The following is a 14,165-nucleotide window of genomic DNA, read 5'->3' as shown; positions in this document are numbered from 1 at the left end:
AGAAGGCTTATTTTTGAAAATTAAAAACTAATAACAAGACACAGGAATATTTAGTCACTGCTCATGACTTTCTGAATCAAAACCTATGTAAACCCATTTTCTTAATCAGTGCTTGTACAGCTGTGCAAGAATAATGATTTTTCCTAGGGCAGCAGGAAAAATTGATATTCTGCTCATATATAAAACAGTTTTATATAAAGAAGATAGAAGGGAGCATGGCAGTAATCTTCATACCCTAAAAGGCAACTGCAAAGGGAAAGAAATAATCTCTTTTCACCAAGGCTAAGTGCAGAGTGGGTAAGAAATACACTGGTACTGCGTCACCAGACAAAGCCACTCTTGCCAGCATTTGGCAGTGCTGCGGTAACCATTGAACCTGATGATCTTAAAGCTCTTTTACAACCCAAATGATTCTATGACCCTATAATGCCTTCGTGCCAAAAGCCTGTGTCATGCCTGCGGGTTGTGTGTTACAAGCTGGGTCCCTACCCTCTTCCAAATGGTTTGTCTTTTAGCTGGGAACTTTCTGGGGTAATGAATTCTGGAACAGCGTCTTAGGAGATTGTAATGTGTTACGTCACTGCAGGTTGCTAAGGACAAATAAGAGGAACTTTGTCCGACAAAGCTGATTCTTGCATGGCTTGAAAATTGATATGAATGGCCTTTACTGGGCCTGCCTGGCAGTACAGGCTTTGCTAGGTGTAAACCAGGGAACTTACTCTGAGCAGGCTGGGGGATGCCACAGAGCCTACAGAATCCCTTACCACTTCTGCCCTTACAGCCAGCCAGCTTTCCTAGGCTGGTTTTCACATTATCAGCAGTGACTCTGACGGCGCATCTGTCTGACTGCAGACAGATACCTTCAACAGCTGCTGATGAGCCAGGCCAGAGGAGATTTCTAGGCATTGCTTCCTTCCTTTAAGGAAACTTGCTCAAGTAGACCGAATGGGTTGTAGCAAAACACTATCCCGCTGCTGCAGTCCTGGAAATAGGGCATTTTAGTCACAATACTATTTTCCAGATAAACCTTACATATGAAATTGAGATGTAAAAGGCAGCAGGTCACATACAAAGTACTTAGATTTGTATCTACAGTGACTTACAGGACTGGGATCAAATTAATTTGTTTGCTTATGATTTGTTTAATTTGTTGTATTTTTTTATCTGTACCCTCAGTTACTTCCTGAAATAAAAACAAATGCCAACTATTTCATTTCACAGAATCAGTTAGGTTGGAAAAAACCTCTGAGATTGAGTCCAATCTATGACCAAACATCAAGCCAACTAGACTATGGCACTGACTGCCACATCCAGTCTTTCCTTAAACACCTCCAGTAAGGGTGACTCCGCCACCTCCCTGGGCAGTCCACTCCAATCTAATCACCCTTTCTGGGGAGAAATTCTTCCTAATGTCCAATCTAAACCTCCCCTGGCGCAGCTTAAAGCTGTGTCCTCTGGTCCTGTCACTTGCTGCCTGGAGAAGAGGCCGAGTCCCAGCAGGCTACAGCCTTCTTTCAGGTGGTTGTGGAGAGCGATAAGGTCACCCCCGAGCCTCCTTTTCTCCAGGCTAAACACCCCTTCAAGCCGCTCCTCATGGGACGTGGGCTCCAGACCCTTCACCGGTTCCGTTGCCCTTCTCTGGACTCCATTTCATCCATTTGTTTTGCCGCTGGCTTACTGTTTGGTTTGCGGGTTTGTTGTTTTTTTTTTTTCCTCCCACCGTTCCCTTGGTTACTTCCCGAGATAAAAACAAAGGCCAGCTATTTAATTTCTCCCTTTCGCGTTACAGCCAGCCCAGCGCAGGCCGGCGCTGTTCCTCAGCCCCGGGCAGAGGGGCCGGGCGGGGGTTCCGCCGCCTCGCCCCGCAGGCGGTCCCGGCGGGCTCCGCTCGCCGCCGGCGAGGCCGCGGCCGCCCCGGTGACATCACCGGAAAGGCGGGTCACCCGCGGCCAATGGGCCGCCTGACGGCCGCGGAGAACCGGGGAGGACCCGGAAGGTTTCGCAGTCGGAGCGTTGCTGCCCCGCGGAGAGAACCAGCTGCTGCCGCCCGCCCGCCCCTGCGTGCTCGATGGACTCGGTGGGAGTCGCCGCCGCCGCCGCGCCCGACGCCGGGCCGGGCCCCGCCTGGCAGAGCAAGGTGAGCGCCGTGCTGGCACCGCGGGGCCGCTGTCCGCGCTCCAGGGAGCTGCGGGAAGGAGAAGAACCGAGGCCGTGGAGAGGGCGCTGCGAGGTGGTGCCAGCACCACCAGGGTCACAGGCACCCGGCAGAGTGACCCGAGCGTGGGTTTTTGCGGCTACCGGCAGTTATCTTGTTGGTGCTGAGAGCTGTTGTGACAGCCTGATAACTGAGGTGCTTCGCTCCGAGGGAGTTGGAGCTAAGCGAGCTGGGTTATGTCGGCGGTAGGCAGCGAGTCTCAGCTTGCCTGCATTAGGCGTTCCGCAGCCGCCGCCTCTCCGAGCGAGCTGTGCGTGTCCCTCTGCGGTTTTGAGGGCATGTTTTACCATGGCTGACCTTTCAGAGCTCCAGAAGCGGGGCAGGAAGCTGAGCGTAAGCCACTGCTGTTGGGTTATTCCAAGAGAAGTTTTACGTAGGTTGTGTGTCTGCTTGTATGGAAACCTCCTGGGAAGGCTTTACCCCTGTCTCCGGAGGGTATCGACACTGACAAACTGAATTTTTTTTCCTTCATTTGTAAGTGACTATCAACAATTTTTCAACCCCAGTCCTCCCTGTTGATTTTATGAAACTACTCTTTGAGTAGTTCCCCAAGTATCTGTAGAAAAGCCCTTACAAGATTACATGACCTTATTTTGGAGCCCCCTGATTATTGTGTTGCCACTGCACAAGTATTGCTGACTTGAATAAAATGTTTACTTTTACAGTGTCCGTGGGGAGCCCCTAGCACAACATCAATATCATGTTCCCTTGCTGATGTAATGAGTGAACAGCTGGCAAAAGAATTGCAGCTGGAAGAAGAAAATGCTGCTTTTCCTGAAGTGGTTGCGTAAGTTTAAGTCCTGGATTAGTGCTCTCCGTAGTAGTGATGCCATCTTCTCTCTCTCTCGTGCATTTTCTTACTATGTGCTCAGTGCACAGCAATGTAGTAAATGATTTGCCTGTTGCCCCAAACTCTGCTTATTCAGATCTTCTTCAGTGAAGATGGCTTCCCCAGCCAGAAGTCTTCCTTAGAGTCTCTTCTCTGCTGCTCTTCCCTCCTCATTTATGTTTTCTTTGCATTTTCTGGGGGTGTTAACGCAGTCTGTAAGCTATATTTAGAGAAATGTCAGAAATGTTTTTTCCCTACCCTTTTAGGAACTGTTGTCAACAGTGTACAATATTATTTTGAGAACTGTCAGGTGTATCACCTGTATCCTCCCACCACTTGAAAGCTCTAAACAAAGACCAAGAGCTTGCTAGTTCTAAAATTGTACAAATTTTGATTGTCTTTCCTGTGAATCAGAACAAAGCAACAGTATTTGAGATCTTTTAAACTTAATAAATAAGTATACACATGCATACACCTGTGTGCCTTTTTTTTTTTTTTTTTCCTGAAGGACATCTTAAAAATATAGCTTAATGCTTCTTGCAGAATGGTAAACAAGCAAAAGTTTAAGTAAAATTTGCATCGCAAATGAGTGGCAAAGAGAAATGAAGTCATGATCTATTAATATTTAGTGTTGGCTTGGAGAGGAGGCAGACAGCTGAGATCCATTCCTTTCTGTGCAGTTCTGGCTGAAGTCTGTTGTATGGAGTGGGAAAGTGGTATAAAGCAGTGTTTCTGCTTAGATTGCTGTGTTTAATTCTTAAAAATTCCTGTTTTCATCTTATGTAGTGCTGCTGAAGGACCATTTATTACAGGAGAAAACATTGACACTTCGAGTGATCTAATGCTAGCTCAGATGCTGCAGATGGAGTTTGACAGGGAATACGATGCACAGCTCCGGCGCGAAGAGAAGAAGATCAATGGAGACAGCAAAGGTACCTTCATCAGAAGGAATATTTTTGCTTTGGAGCTATTCTTGGCACTTAGCTTAAATTGGCAGAGCTGTGAGGAACTAGCAAATCCATTATAATCACAGACATGCCTATTTGTTTTGTTTCTCAAGTCTCCATATCCTTTGAAAATTATCGGAAGGTGCATCCCTATGACAGTGACAGTTCAGAGGATGAGGTTGATTGGCAGGATACCCGTCATGATCCATACAGAGCAGGTATGTGACAGCTTTAAACAATACAGTTTCTTCAGCCAATAGACCTGAGAATGTGACAGAGTTAAATTAAGTCTTATTTTAATGTAAGGAGAGATACTGGCTACATTTAAAATCAGGTCACTTCAATGAGAGGTGTCAGCAAGAGGTTGGATGGGTAACTTCAGGCTTCTGTCTGCCAGTATATTTGCTTTAGTGGCTGAATCTGGCAAAATAACCAGTGTACATGGGAAATGTGGGATGTGCTTATCTGTCATTTATGTTTCGTTGATATAGTTATATATCATCTGCACATGATACTGAATACTCCTGTTGTAGCATGCCAGAAATGTGTCTGTCACCCCAGAGAAGACAGAGAAGTTGTAACATAGCCAAAGAAGCTATCATGCTTAGGATAAGAGAAGACTGTATTCAGATTGTACAATTGAAGTAACTTGCTCTGTTTTATAAATAAAATTATATTACTTTTGTGGATATTGGGGGACTTGTATGAGCATTGGTTATGTTTGTTTAGATGTAAAGTTCGGTTTCTTTTTCTCTCTGCTGGCAGATAGACCTACTACTACACCAAGAAGGGGTTTCATAGGAAAAGGAAAAGACATTACTACGAAACATGATGAAGTGGTATGTGGAAGAAAGAACACTGCTCGCATGGAAAATGTAAGTGAAAACTTAGGGAAACTTATTTTGTGTGTAAAACTGGAATGCTGCAATTCAGCCAAAGAACTAATGCTTGTCCACCAGTGCTGCTAGGTAGGGTGCTCACTTTTATTTTTTCCCTGTTGGATGAAAGCAATGCAGTCCTTGCTTTATTGGTTATTCACATTGGCAGTTTGAGTTTTGTGGGTTTTCTGTTTAATAATAGTTTGTTATTGAGCAATTCAAGAATTTGCACGAAACTGTTTTGGCAAAACAAAACTATCAGCAAGTTTGGCACACAAGCAAATAAAACACAAAAGCTATTTTTGAAAAGCTCAGATGTTGTGTAATCTTTCTTCTAAATAATTTTGTCTGATAAGCCAAGTAGTTTCATTTCAGTCAAGTGTTTGACTTACCCTTTTTAGTCTGTTTCTCTGTAGTACATACATTTCATTTTCTTTAAGGTAACCAGTGCAACTTCTGTAAATAAGGAAATGCTGCAAGTGCTATTTTTGCAGGCTGTTAGGTAATCTCATATCAATTTGGGCAAGACTTTGAATTCTGAGTTTAAAGCGGGATACTTTTTAACATAGTGACAACATTGCACAAAGAGGGTTTCACATAGGTCCAAATCTATCCTGTGTTTTTCCAAATCAGAACGAGAAATTTCTGTGTGTGCCAACTTTTGACATCTGCTAGTAACGATGCTTAAATTCCTATTATTTCTGCTTGTAGTTTGCACCTGAATTCCAAGTTGGGGATGGAATTGGGATGGACTTAAAGCTGTCAAATCAAGTCTTCAATGCCTTAAAACAACATGCATACTCTGAGGAACGTCGAAGTGCAAGGCTCCACGAGAAGAAGGAGCACTCCACTGCTGTATGTTTTTAATAAAGTCTCTCTGTCTACTCCTTATCTGGTGTAATAGCTAAACACTGCTGGGTAACTTCTTACAACATTCCATTTCTAGTAAAACAGCTAAGCAACATTAACATAATGTTGCTGAAGGAAATGATATCAGCCAGCTCCTACTAGAAAAAGGCTCTTTGTTTTAGCTGCATTACTGTGAGAGCCACGTTGAAGTAAGAGCAAGCAGCTACTGGTTTTTTTCTTTTTGTCTTTCTAACCTTGTCTCTTAATCAGCTATGATGAATAAACTGCCTAGAAGTTATTTATAGAAACATCCAGAGGACTAATCCTCTGCAGTTGAACCATATGGCTCCACATATCTGTCTTCATAACAAGTTTCAGGAAGATGAGGTGACCAACTGACCTAATAATTTAGGAATTTGCTTGATAGACTGTATGGGTGAGTTTGGAGTAGGGCCTCTGGTAACTCCTGATGTGGACTTCTTCAAATTTGTGTGGGGTTTTTTTTGCTTTATTGTTACTTATATCAAAGAAATACTTGGGATATTGTGATTCATGATTTGTAAAGGCTTCTTGAAAACACTGTAGAAAGTGCTGTTGAGCCACAGTCTATATGAGCAATTAGTAAAATACTCTATGTGCTGCACAGCTGATGAGAAACTAAGAGTATTAAATCATTAACTCAGTCCTGGAGCAGATTTGCTTTGGTTCAGATGTTTATTTTGGTTTGGCTTTTTTTCTCCCCTCTGTCAGTTGAGAGAAATTTTATTTATACCTTATTCTTTCCAATTATTCTAGTTGTGATATGTAAATATTCTAAACTCATGGTAAAGCTAAGAATTGCTTTATTGAATTGAGTATTCATGTCTTACCTACTCATTCTATTCATCTCCTGTAGGAGAAAGCAGTGGATCCTAAAACGCGTTTACTTCTGTACAAGATGGTCAATTCTGGGATGCTGGAGACCATCACAGGCTGCATCAGCACAGGAAAAGAATCTGTTGTTTTCCATGCCTATGGAGGAAAGTGAGTATATTGTTTGTTGCTGATGATACCTTTAAGTACAAGAGATGATCTAAAAAGCAGAAAACACAAAAAGATTTAAACTATCTTCACCTTTTTTATTTCTGAGACTTAAAGGCTGTATTCGTATATACGCAGATAATAATAAAATCTGAAAACCAAATGATACCAACCATAAAGTAAAAAAATTCCCACTTTCCTCCTTGGAGGCTATTAATGAATGGGAACAAATCCACCATGTCTTACTGTGGAAAAATAAGTACTCCTTTTACAAAAAAGAAATCTTGAGATTTTGGAGGAACTCTTTCCACTGGGCTGCCCCAGACCACAGAGCTGCTGTGAGGATCTTGGGCTACCTGAAGATTGTCTTTCCATAGAGACTGCTCTATTGTCAGCTCTATATTTGCAGTTCAGGGGAGGTGCTGTTTGTTACTTTAGGTTATCTTGAGAGAAGTGTTGGGATGCTGCTCACTTCCTGAATCCTTCCTGCCATACTGGAAGGATTGGAGTGCATTGTGGTGACTGCATTGTGTTTAACTGATTTTAAACCAGTGATGTTTGAGAAAGAACTGATAAACCTCAAATAGAGGCAATGTATTTAGAGATGTCAAGAGAGAAAGTTGGAGCTGGGGAGAAAAGGTGTGCCTTAACAAATTGGGAGAGGTAACCTATTTGATAAGCAACTTATAATCAAAATGCCAAACCCCAAACATTCATATATAAGTTTAATCATAGAATTGTTATAAACTTAAATTGGCTTCCAAATGTGATAGAAAATTAGATCCTCTCTTATATTAGAAATTGCTGTATATTGCAATGTATGCAACCCATGCATTTGTTTGTAAATATGTAAATAGTTAACTTTGTTATATATTTGTCTTTTTCCATGAGCAGTGCAACTGAAGATAAAGTTATTCCTGCAGAATGTGCCATCAAAGTGTTTAAAACAACTCTCAATGAATTCAAGAACCGTGACAAATACATTAAGGATGACTACAGATTTAAAGACCGCTTCAGTAAATTGAATCCACGAAAAATTATTCGTATGTGGGCTGAGAAAGAAATGCATAACTTAACAAGGTAAAGAAGGAAAAAGGAAGTGTAGTTGCCAAATGCCTGTCATTTTCCTATTCCCTGTTTAAGGAAGATACCTCTACGTCTGGGTATTTGACTTTTAGGCCAGAATAATGTACAACCTAGCACAGATTGAATAAGCCTCTGGTTTTCTACAGTTTAGTAAACTGTCTGCAACTTCAGTGATTTTTGCAGCAGAATATACAGGTTCATGAAGTTAACAGCTTCTAGCTGTGAAAGTGATTAGTATTCAGTGAATGTTTTTAGATGCACTTATAACTTTAGAATCTAAATTTTCCTGTATAAAATACTGTGAAATAGATATAATTATTCAGTTTTCAATTCTCTCAAACACTTTGTTTACTCTGGATCAAGTTTCTCACACAGCTCTCAGATTGCGAAGGAGACAGCAGGAATTAGAACTTTGGGGACTTTGAAGCTTTTGTTCTGTTTTTCTTAATCGCTATCTATTTTCTGATCTACAGAATGCAAAATGCAGGAATTCCTTGTCCTCAAGTGGTTATCCTGAAGAAACACGTCTTGGTTATGTCTTTCATTGGCCAGGATCAAGTCCCAGCTCCTAAACTAAAGGATGTCACACTTAGTAGTGAAGATATGAAAAAGGCCTACTATCAGATTCTTAATGTAAGATGATGCTGATTTCTTCTCCAGTTCTGGCTTGCATTTTCTTTTAAGGGAATAACTGTAAGGACAAATGAGCACTTGTTTACTTTTCAGGATGTTTACATAATTTTCAAGATACGAAGTCCAAAGTCTTATTTTGCTGCTGTTTAATGTGTGACTTTGAATCAATAAGAAATTATTCACTGAAAAAAATCTAAGTTGAATCTTAATCTGAGTGGAAAACATTGGAATTTGATGACAAACAGTTCCACAGCAAAGGAATTGTGAGCAAGTAGTCCTCCTTTTATAGAACCAGTATGTGGTTTAGAAAATTCTCTGAAGTCCTTCTGGGCTTACCAAATACATAATTGCTTAAGCACTCTCCAGTAGATGGCTCGCCCCATTTTCAGCAAACCTAGAAACTGGAGAATTAATTAGAATACTGTATGGTGGATGCTTTAGTTTCCTATTATCTCTTGGTTCAAACACACACCTGCTAACTGTCCACTCACTATTACGTTATTAAAAAACCCAACCAGGCAACAAGCCCCACAGCTTGGTAACAGGAATGGTCTGGGTCTCAAATGAATGAGACCGGTGAGCAACATAGCTGTGTTTAAAGTGAATTTGTGTGCTGGTTAGGATTCAGTCTCTACAACCCTGAGACTTCCTGTGTGACAGGAGTGAAAATTATGTGTATTTAGAGAACATGCTTATCTGTCTCCTGCACTTGGACTGCTTGGCAGACCTGACTTGAGTTTACCAGAGCAGCTCTTCTGACTTTGCCAAAGCTAAGCTCAGTGATAAAAGCTTAGTTTGCTGGCAGTTTGCCAAAACTGCAATTCCCTGAATGGAAGCATACTGAAGACTGGTAAAAATTATGTCAAATATGTGGGTGATTAGGGAAAGGTGGGGTTGTTTTGACTTTTTTTTTTAATATAGTCATGCTAGCAATATTTATTTGAAGTATAGCATTCTTCCTTCTTTAATTTGGTTTCTTGCAGATGATGCAGCAATTGTATAGGGAGTGCAACCTGGTCCATGCAGATCTGAGTGAATACAACATGCTTTGGCATGATGGGAAGGTGAGTTTGTTCTTAATTTTGGGGGAAAGGATTTCATCTACTGTGAAATACTAACACAAAGTGAATTGCTGTTTCTCTGTGACTACAGGTCTGGCTCATTGATGTCAGTCAGTCTGTGGAGCCAACCCATCCTCATGGACTTGAGTTTTTGTTCAGAGACTGTAGGAATGTTTCACAGGTAGGATCTCTTTGCCTGACAATCTTCTGTTATGCTGCATGTTTTCTAAAATACAACATATCCTAGATATATAGCAGGTTACTCTTGCACATTTTCTGTGCTGATAGCGTCCTTCTCTGAAAGTGAAAAAAATGTAGAAAAGTAAAATTACCCCACTAGAACTGAAAACTTCTTTCAGTTATGTTTATCTGTGGGTCAACAAAAACAAAAATGTAATTTTGGGCAAATGTAGTAACTGGGGAAAGTCAGAGGAATATTTTGTTCTCTGTAGTAAAGTGTTTAACGTGTGCTCTTTGTATTGACTAGTTCTTCCAGAAAGGAGGCGTGGCAGAAGCACTTAATGAGCGTGAACTCTTCAATGCTGTCTCAGGTTTAAATATTACAGCTGACAATGAAGTAGACTTCCAAGCAGAGGTATGGTTTTCTCTAACAATTTTAATTTTGTTAGCTGTGGTAGCTATTATTATACTGTAACTTTCCACATTTTGTTTGTGTGATTGGTGTCAGCAAAATTTCCGCAGTCATTCTGCATCTCTTTTTAAAACCTTGAGTATTTCAACCTAGTACAAACATTTACAGAAACTCAGATTGACAGACCCTTTGCTGATCCCCATGCTCCCAAGCAGAAAAGACTTCATGTTAAATGTAGTTGATTCATTCCAGCATTAAAGCATATTTAGTGATCTATTTCAGTATAAAAGCTGTTGTCTTGCCTTACATACATTAAAGATTGTTCAGCAAAAGGAAAGGTGGGTTAAAAATAATTACTCTACCACTTATTTTTCATGGTTTAGATGTTAATTTATTTGAATTTAGAGTTTAGGCTAGCATTTTTAATTTTGAAGCTTAAAATCATGCTAATGTAAATATGGACTTAGGAATCTTTGGTCACTGTTGGTTTTTTTTGGTTTTTTTTTTGAGATTGTAACTCCTCAAGGCCTGCATCCTGATACTAGATTTAAAAAAACCAAGTTGTCAAATGTTTCATATTTTCTAATTGAAGTAAGGGCAATATGGCAAATCTGCTCTCCCTAATTGCTAATGATATTGCAGACCTGTGCTAGTCCAGCATGGAGTAGGTGGGAGCTGGAAATTAGGTGACTCCTGGGGCAGGTGGTCAATGTAAGAAAGAGATAAAGGGAACACAGTGGGACAGTTCCACAATCTCTGTGTCATTGGATAAAGGCACACTTCTGTACTTGGAGGAATACAGCTGAAGTCTTAAGAAATCATCCAGTCCTCCCTGCAGCTGGTGCATTTAGTTATGTAGCTTCAAACTGTAAAGGAGCGCTGGTCATTTCATTAACTTGTTGAGAACAGATGTTTCAAGGTGTACCTGACTGTATTCGAGCTCTTACATGTGACTGAATCTTTGAAATAGTAGTATTTTACATACCTGCTCTGGCCTCAAAAGCTGTTTTTTAATGGTGTTCAGAAGTGTTCTGCTGCTGCCATGGTTTAATGATTTCAGCACGATTTTATTTTTGGCTCTCTAGATTGAAGCTTTGGAGAAGATGAATGAAGATCACGTGCAGAATCATGGAAAGAAACTGTCAACGTTTTCTAGTGATGGAGACCCACCTATATATGATGAATAGCACTGAGTTTATAGCAACTGACTAAACAAGACACAAATTTACTGCTTCTAACTATGTTAGTGCAGTGCTAAATGTCAACTGCCAATGTCAAGAGAGTGGTTGGCTGGGAATACCAAAATGGAAAACACAGCAAGCATATGGTGATGCCTCAGTGGTTTGCTTTTTTTTAACTTGTCCCACACATCAGGCTGGCACTGTGAGAATGGACTGTCACTACCACTTTTAACAGACTGACAACTTCACCAATCGCCCAGTTACATTAGACTAATGTAGCTCAGATGGTCATATTTTGCATGATTCAGAGCTTATATATCTTTTAGTCTAAAAAAACCTTAAAAATCATCTATATTGTCCAAAGTATTTAATGGGAAAGCACACTTAGAAGAGTCCCTCTCTTTTTTTTCCTAATGCAACTTGGAAAACTAATTAAACATTGTGTATGGACACAATGTCTTTCATCCACTAGGGGCAAAATGTAAAGGCAAACTGTGCACTGCAATCATATGAAAACATTAATTTAGCAAAGTAATATATTTATAAATGCAAAAATCTGGACTTTTTCATTTGAAGTACAGGGAATGTGGCTCTAATTATCTCTGTAAATACTGTTGGGTATTACATGGGAAACAGAATTGAATCCAACCAGCAGAGGACTTCCTTGGTGATGTGTCAGGAAATTGTGACTCAACAATGTATAATAAAGAGTCAGTTCAGGTAGCTTCACTCTTAATACACAAAAGGTTCCAAGAACTTGGTGCAAGCCAAAAACAAAACTATAATAATCCTGTGTCTACCTAGGATATCAGTTTGGAGCATCAAATGCTCTTGCCCTAAAGATAATCCTAGACAAATTTGAGTATTCTTTTTGCACCTGTAAGCAAAAAACAAAAAAAGATTTGTTTAGAAATAATGATGACTGGTACTGGTTTCCACAGTCTATTTAATGTCAGTCTTTTTTTTTTTTTTTTTTTTTTTTAAGCAACTTCTAAAAATTTACTGATGTTTCTCTCCAAAAAACACATTTAAAGATGAACTGATGTGGTGGGATAGTTTGGAATTAAGGAATTCTAATCAACTTCTTTTTAACTGATTTCTAGTTTCTGATGCTGCTCTTTATCAAGCAGAATATAGTGATGCTACATGTGACCTTCTCACAGTGTGCTGTGAAAGTGACTTTTTTATCTCTTTGTTGGAAAACTGGTGGTGAAGTAAAATCTTAACATCTTGTGGTCTTCTTGCATGGTTCTTTGCATCATGGAGGCCCTCATTGATCTTTGGTGTTTCACTAGAACAGTCTTAGGATAGGACTACACTAATTCCTTACAACAATATAGAAAAGGCTGTTTGGGTGGGTACTGCATGAACAGTAAACAACCTTGTTTTGGCCAGTTTCATCCCAACACTTGGATCCTCTTCCTTTTTCTAAATCAGACAAGTATCTTGCATTTACCCCTTACTTTTGAAATGAAAGTACTTGTATCTTTTGGATACTTAAGTCTGTTCCAAATTTCTCAGTGAAACAGTTTCCCAAAATAATGGTATCATGGAAAGAACAGACTAGGTACTGCTAGGGAAGTGCTAATGTCTCCAGGAAGACTACAAGCTGCTGTTGTCAAGGGTAGCCAGATCTCCTTCAGAGGAGAAGACTTTTTTAAAAAAAAAAAATTATAGTCCTATTCTTGGCTTATAACTAGTTTCAATGTTCTTAACATTTCTTAGGGGAAAAAGAGTCTCAGAACAGTTGCTAATGCTAATAATGCTAACAGTTGCTAATAACAAGAACCTTAAAATGTTCTTGTATAAGGAAGATTCTGATTGCTACAGCTATTTGCATCTAGTGAGAGGAAGAAGGCAGAAATAACAGGAAGTGAGGGGAGGGTGTTTTTTGAGTTACTTTTTGAAATAGGGCCCTGCTTGTATCTCTATGCTTGGACCAAAGCCTCAGTTATTACTGTCATTTTTAATTTCTTGCTAAAATCTGTCTAGCACGAGCTTGAAAACCCAAACACACCCCAAATAAATGAAGCAATTTTCCTTGAGTCTAATTTAAAGCTATTGGGCCCAAATATATGATATATACTGGTTTATATATTTTATATATTAATATATTTGCACTTCCAGCAGTAAAAGTTGCTCAGGAATCTGCCTTGATTTTAAGACACCTGGGCATGTTTTCAAGTAGTTGAAAACAAGAATTTGCTAAAATAAACACTTTTCTGGACTCCTTTGAAATAAAAGGTTGCAGGATTACTATTGGGCAAATAGAATCTTATTTTTGAAATTGGTCAATAAGATTTATTTCTAACAGATGACTTTCAAGTTTTATTTACTTGTCTGCTGATATCCCCTCAAAGATACCTCAATTTCTATTTCAGTTGTAGGAAGTCCATGCTGTTTTTTAGAGAAGTAAGAGAAGGGTAAATGTCAGTAGAATTTCTTAAATTTTCACGCTGGATTAACTAAACTTCTGGCTAACAAGCAATAAATTTTGTTACTTTGTAAAAAATGACAAACTTTAAGGTACTTCAAAAGCTTTGGATATACTTGTCATCTCCAGTTAACAGCATTGTTTGATATTACAGGAGCGTTCTGCAGGATAAACAGCTTGTTGCAATTCTTAGTTGTGACTTTGGTGGCTCTAGTCTGATGTGAAATTAGTGCAGGAAGAGTGACTGGGTCACAAGTCATCCAACAGTTGTTTGCATGATACAGTGTTAGTATCTGGCACTTGAATTTTTATTTCTACCATACTAAACTCTGCTACCATTTTAATCTGATTTTTTTTAATTGTTATGATCTTAGTCTTTCCCCCCCCCGCCGCCTTTTTAAATTTTCCTTTCTAAGCTAATAAGCAAATATGTAATTGAT

General features: G+C 39.7%; 1 protein-coding gene across 1 annotated transcript; it reads left to right on the top strand.

The window, feature by feature from the left end:
- Window positions 1-1,196: 1,196 nt before the first annotated feature.
- Window positions 1,197-12,522, top strand: RIOK3 (RIO kinase 3). Its single transcript, XM_063395417.1, has 13 exons — window positions 1,197-2,137; window positions 2,881-3,002; window positions 3,831-3,976; window positions 4,105-4,209; window positions 4,757-4,866; window positions 5,581-5,724; window positions 6,614-6,741; window positions 7,633-7,818; window positions 8,298-8,457; window positions 9,441-9,521; window positions 9,610-9,699; window positions 10,006-10,113; window positions 11,196-12,522. The coding sequence occupies exons 1-13, from the start codon at window positions 2,069-2,071 to the stop codon at window positions 11,295-11,297; spliced, it is 1,551 nt and encodes a 516-aa protein (XP_063251487.1). The 5' UTR covers window positions 1,197-2,068; the 3' UTR covers window positions 11,298-12,522.
- The last annotated feature ends 1,643 nt before the right edge of the window (window positions 12,523-14,165 follow it).

This window comes from Prinia subflava, chromosome 1, assembly GCF_021018805.1.
Source record: "Prinia subflava isolate CZ2003 ecotype Zambia chromosome 1, Cam_Psub_1.2, whole genome shotgun sequence".
NCBI lineage: Eukaryota > Metazoa > Chordata > Aves > Passeriformes > Cisticolidae > Prinia > Prinia subflava.
This window is presented reverse-complemented; position numbering and strand designations above follow the sequence as displayed.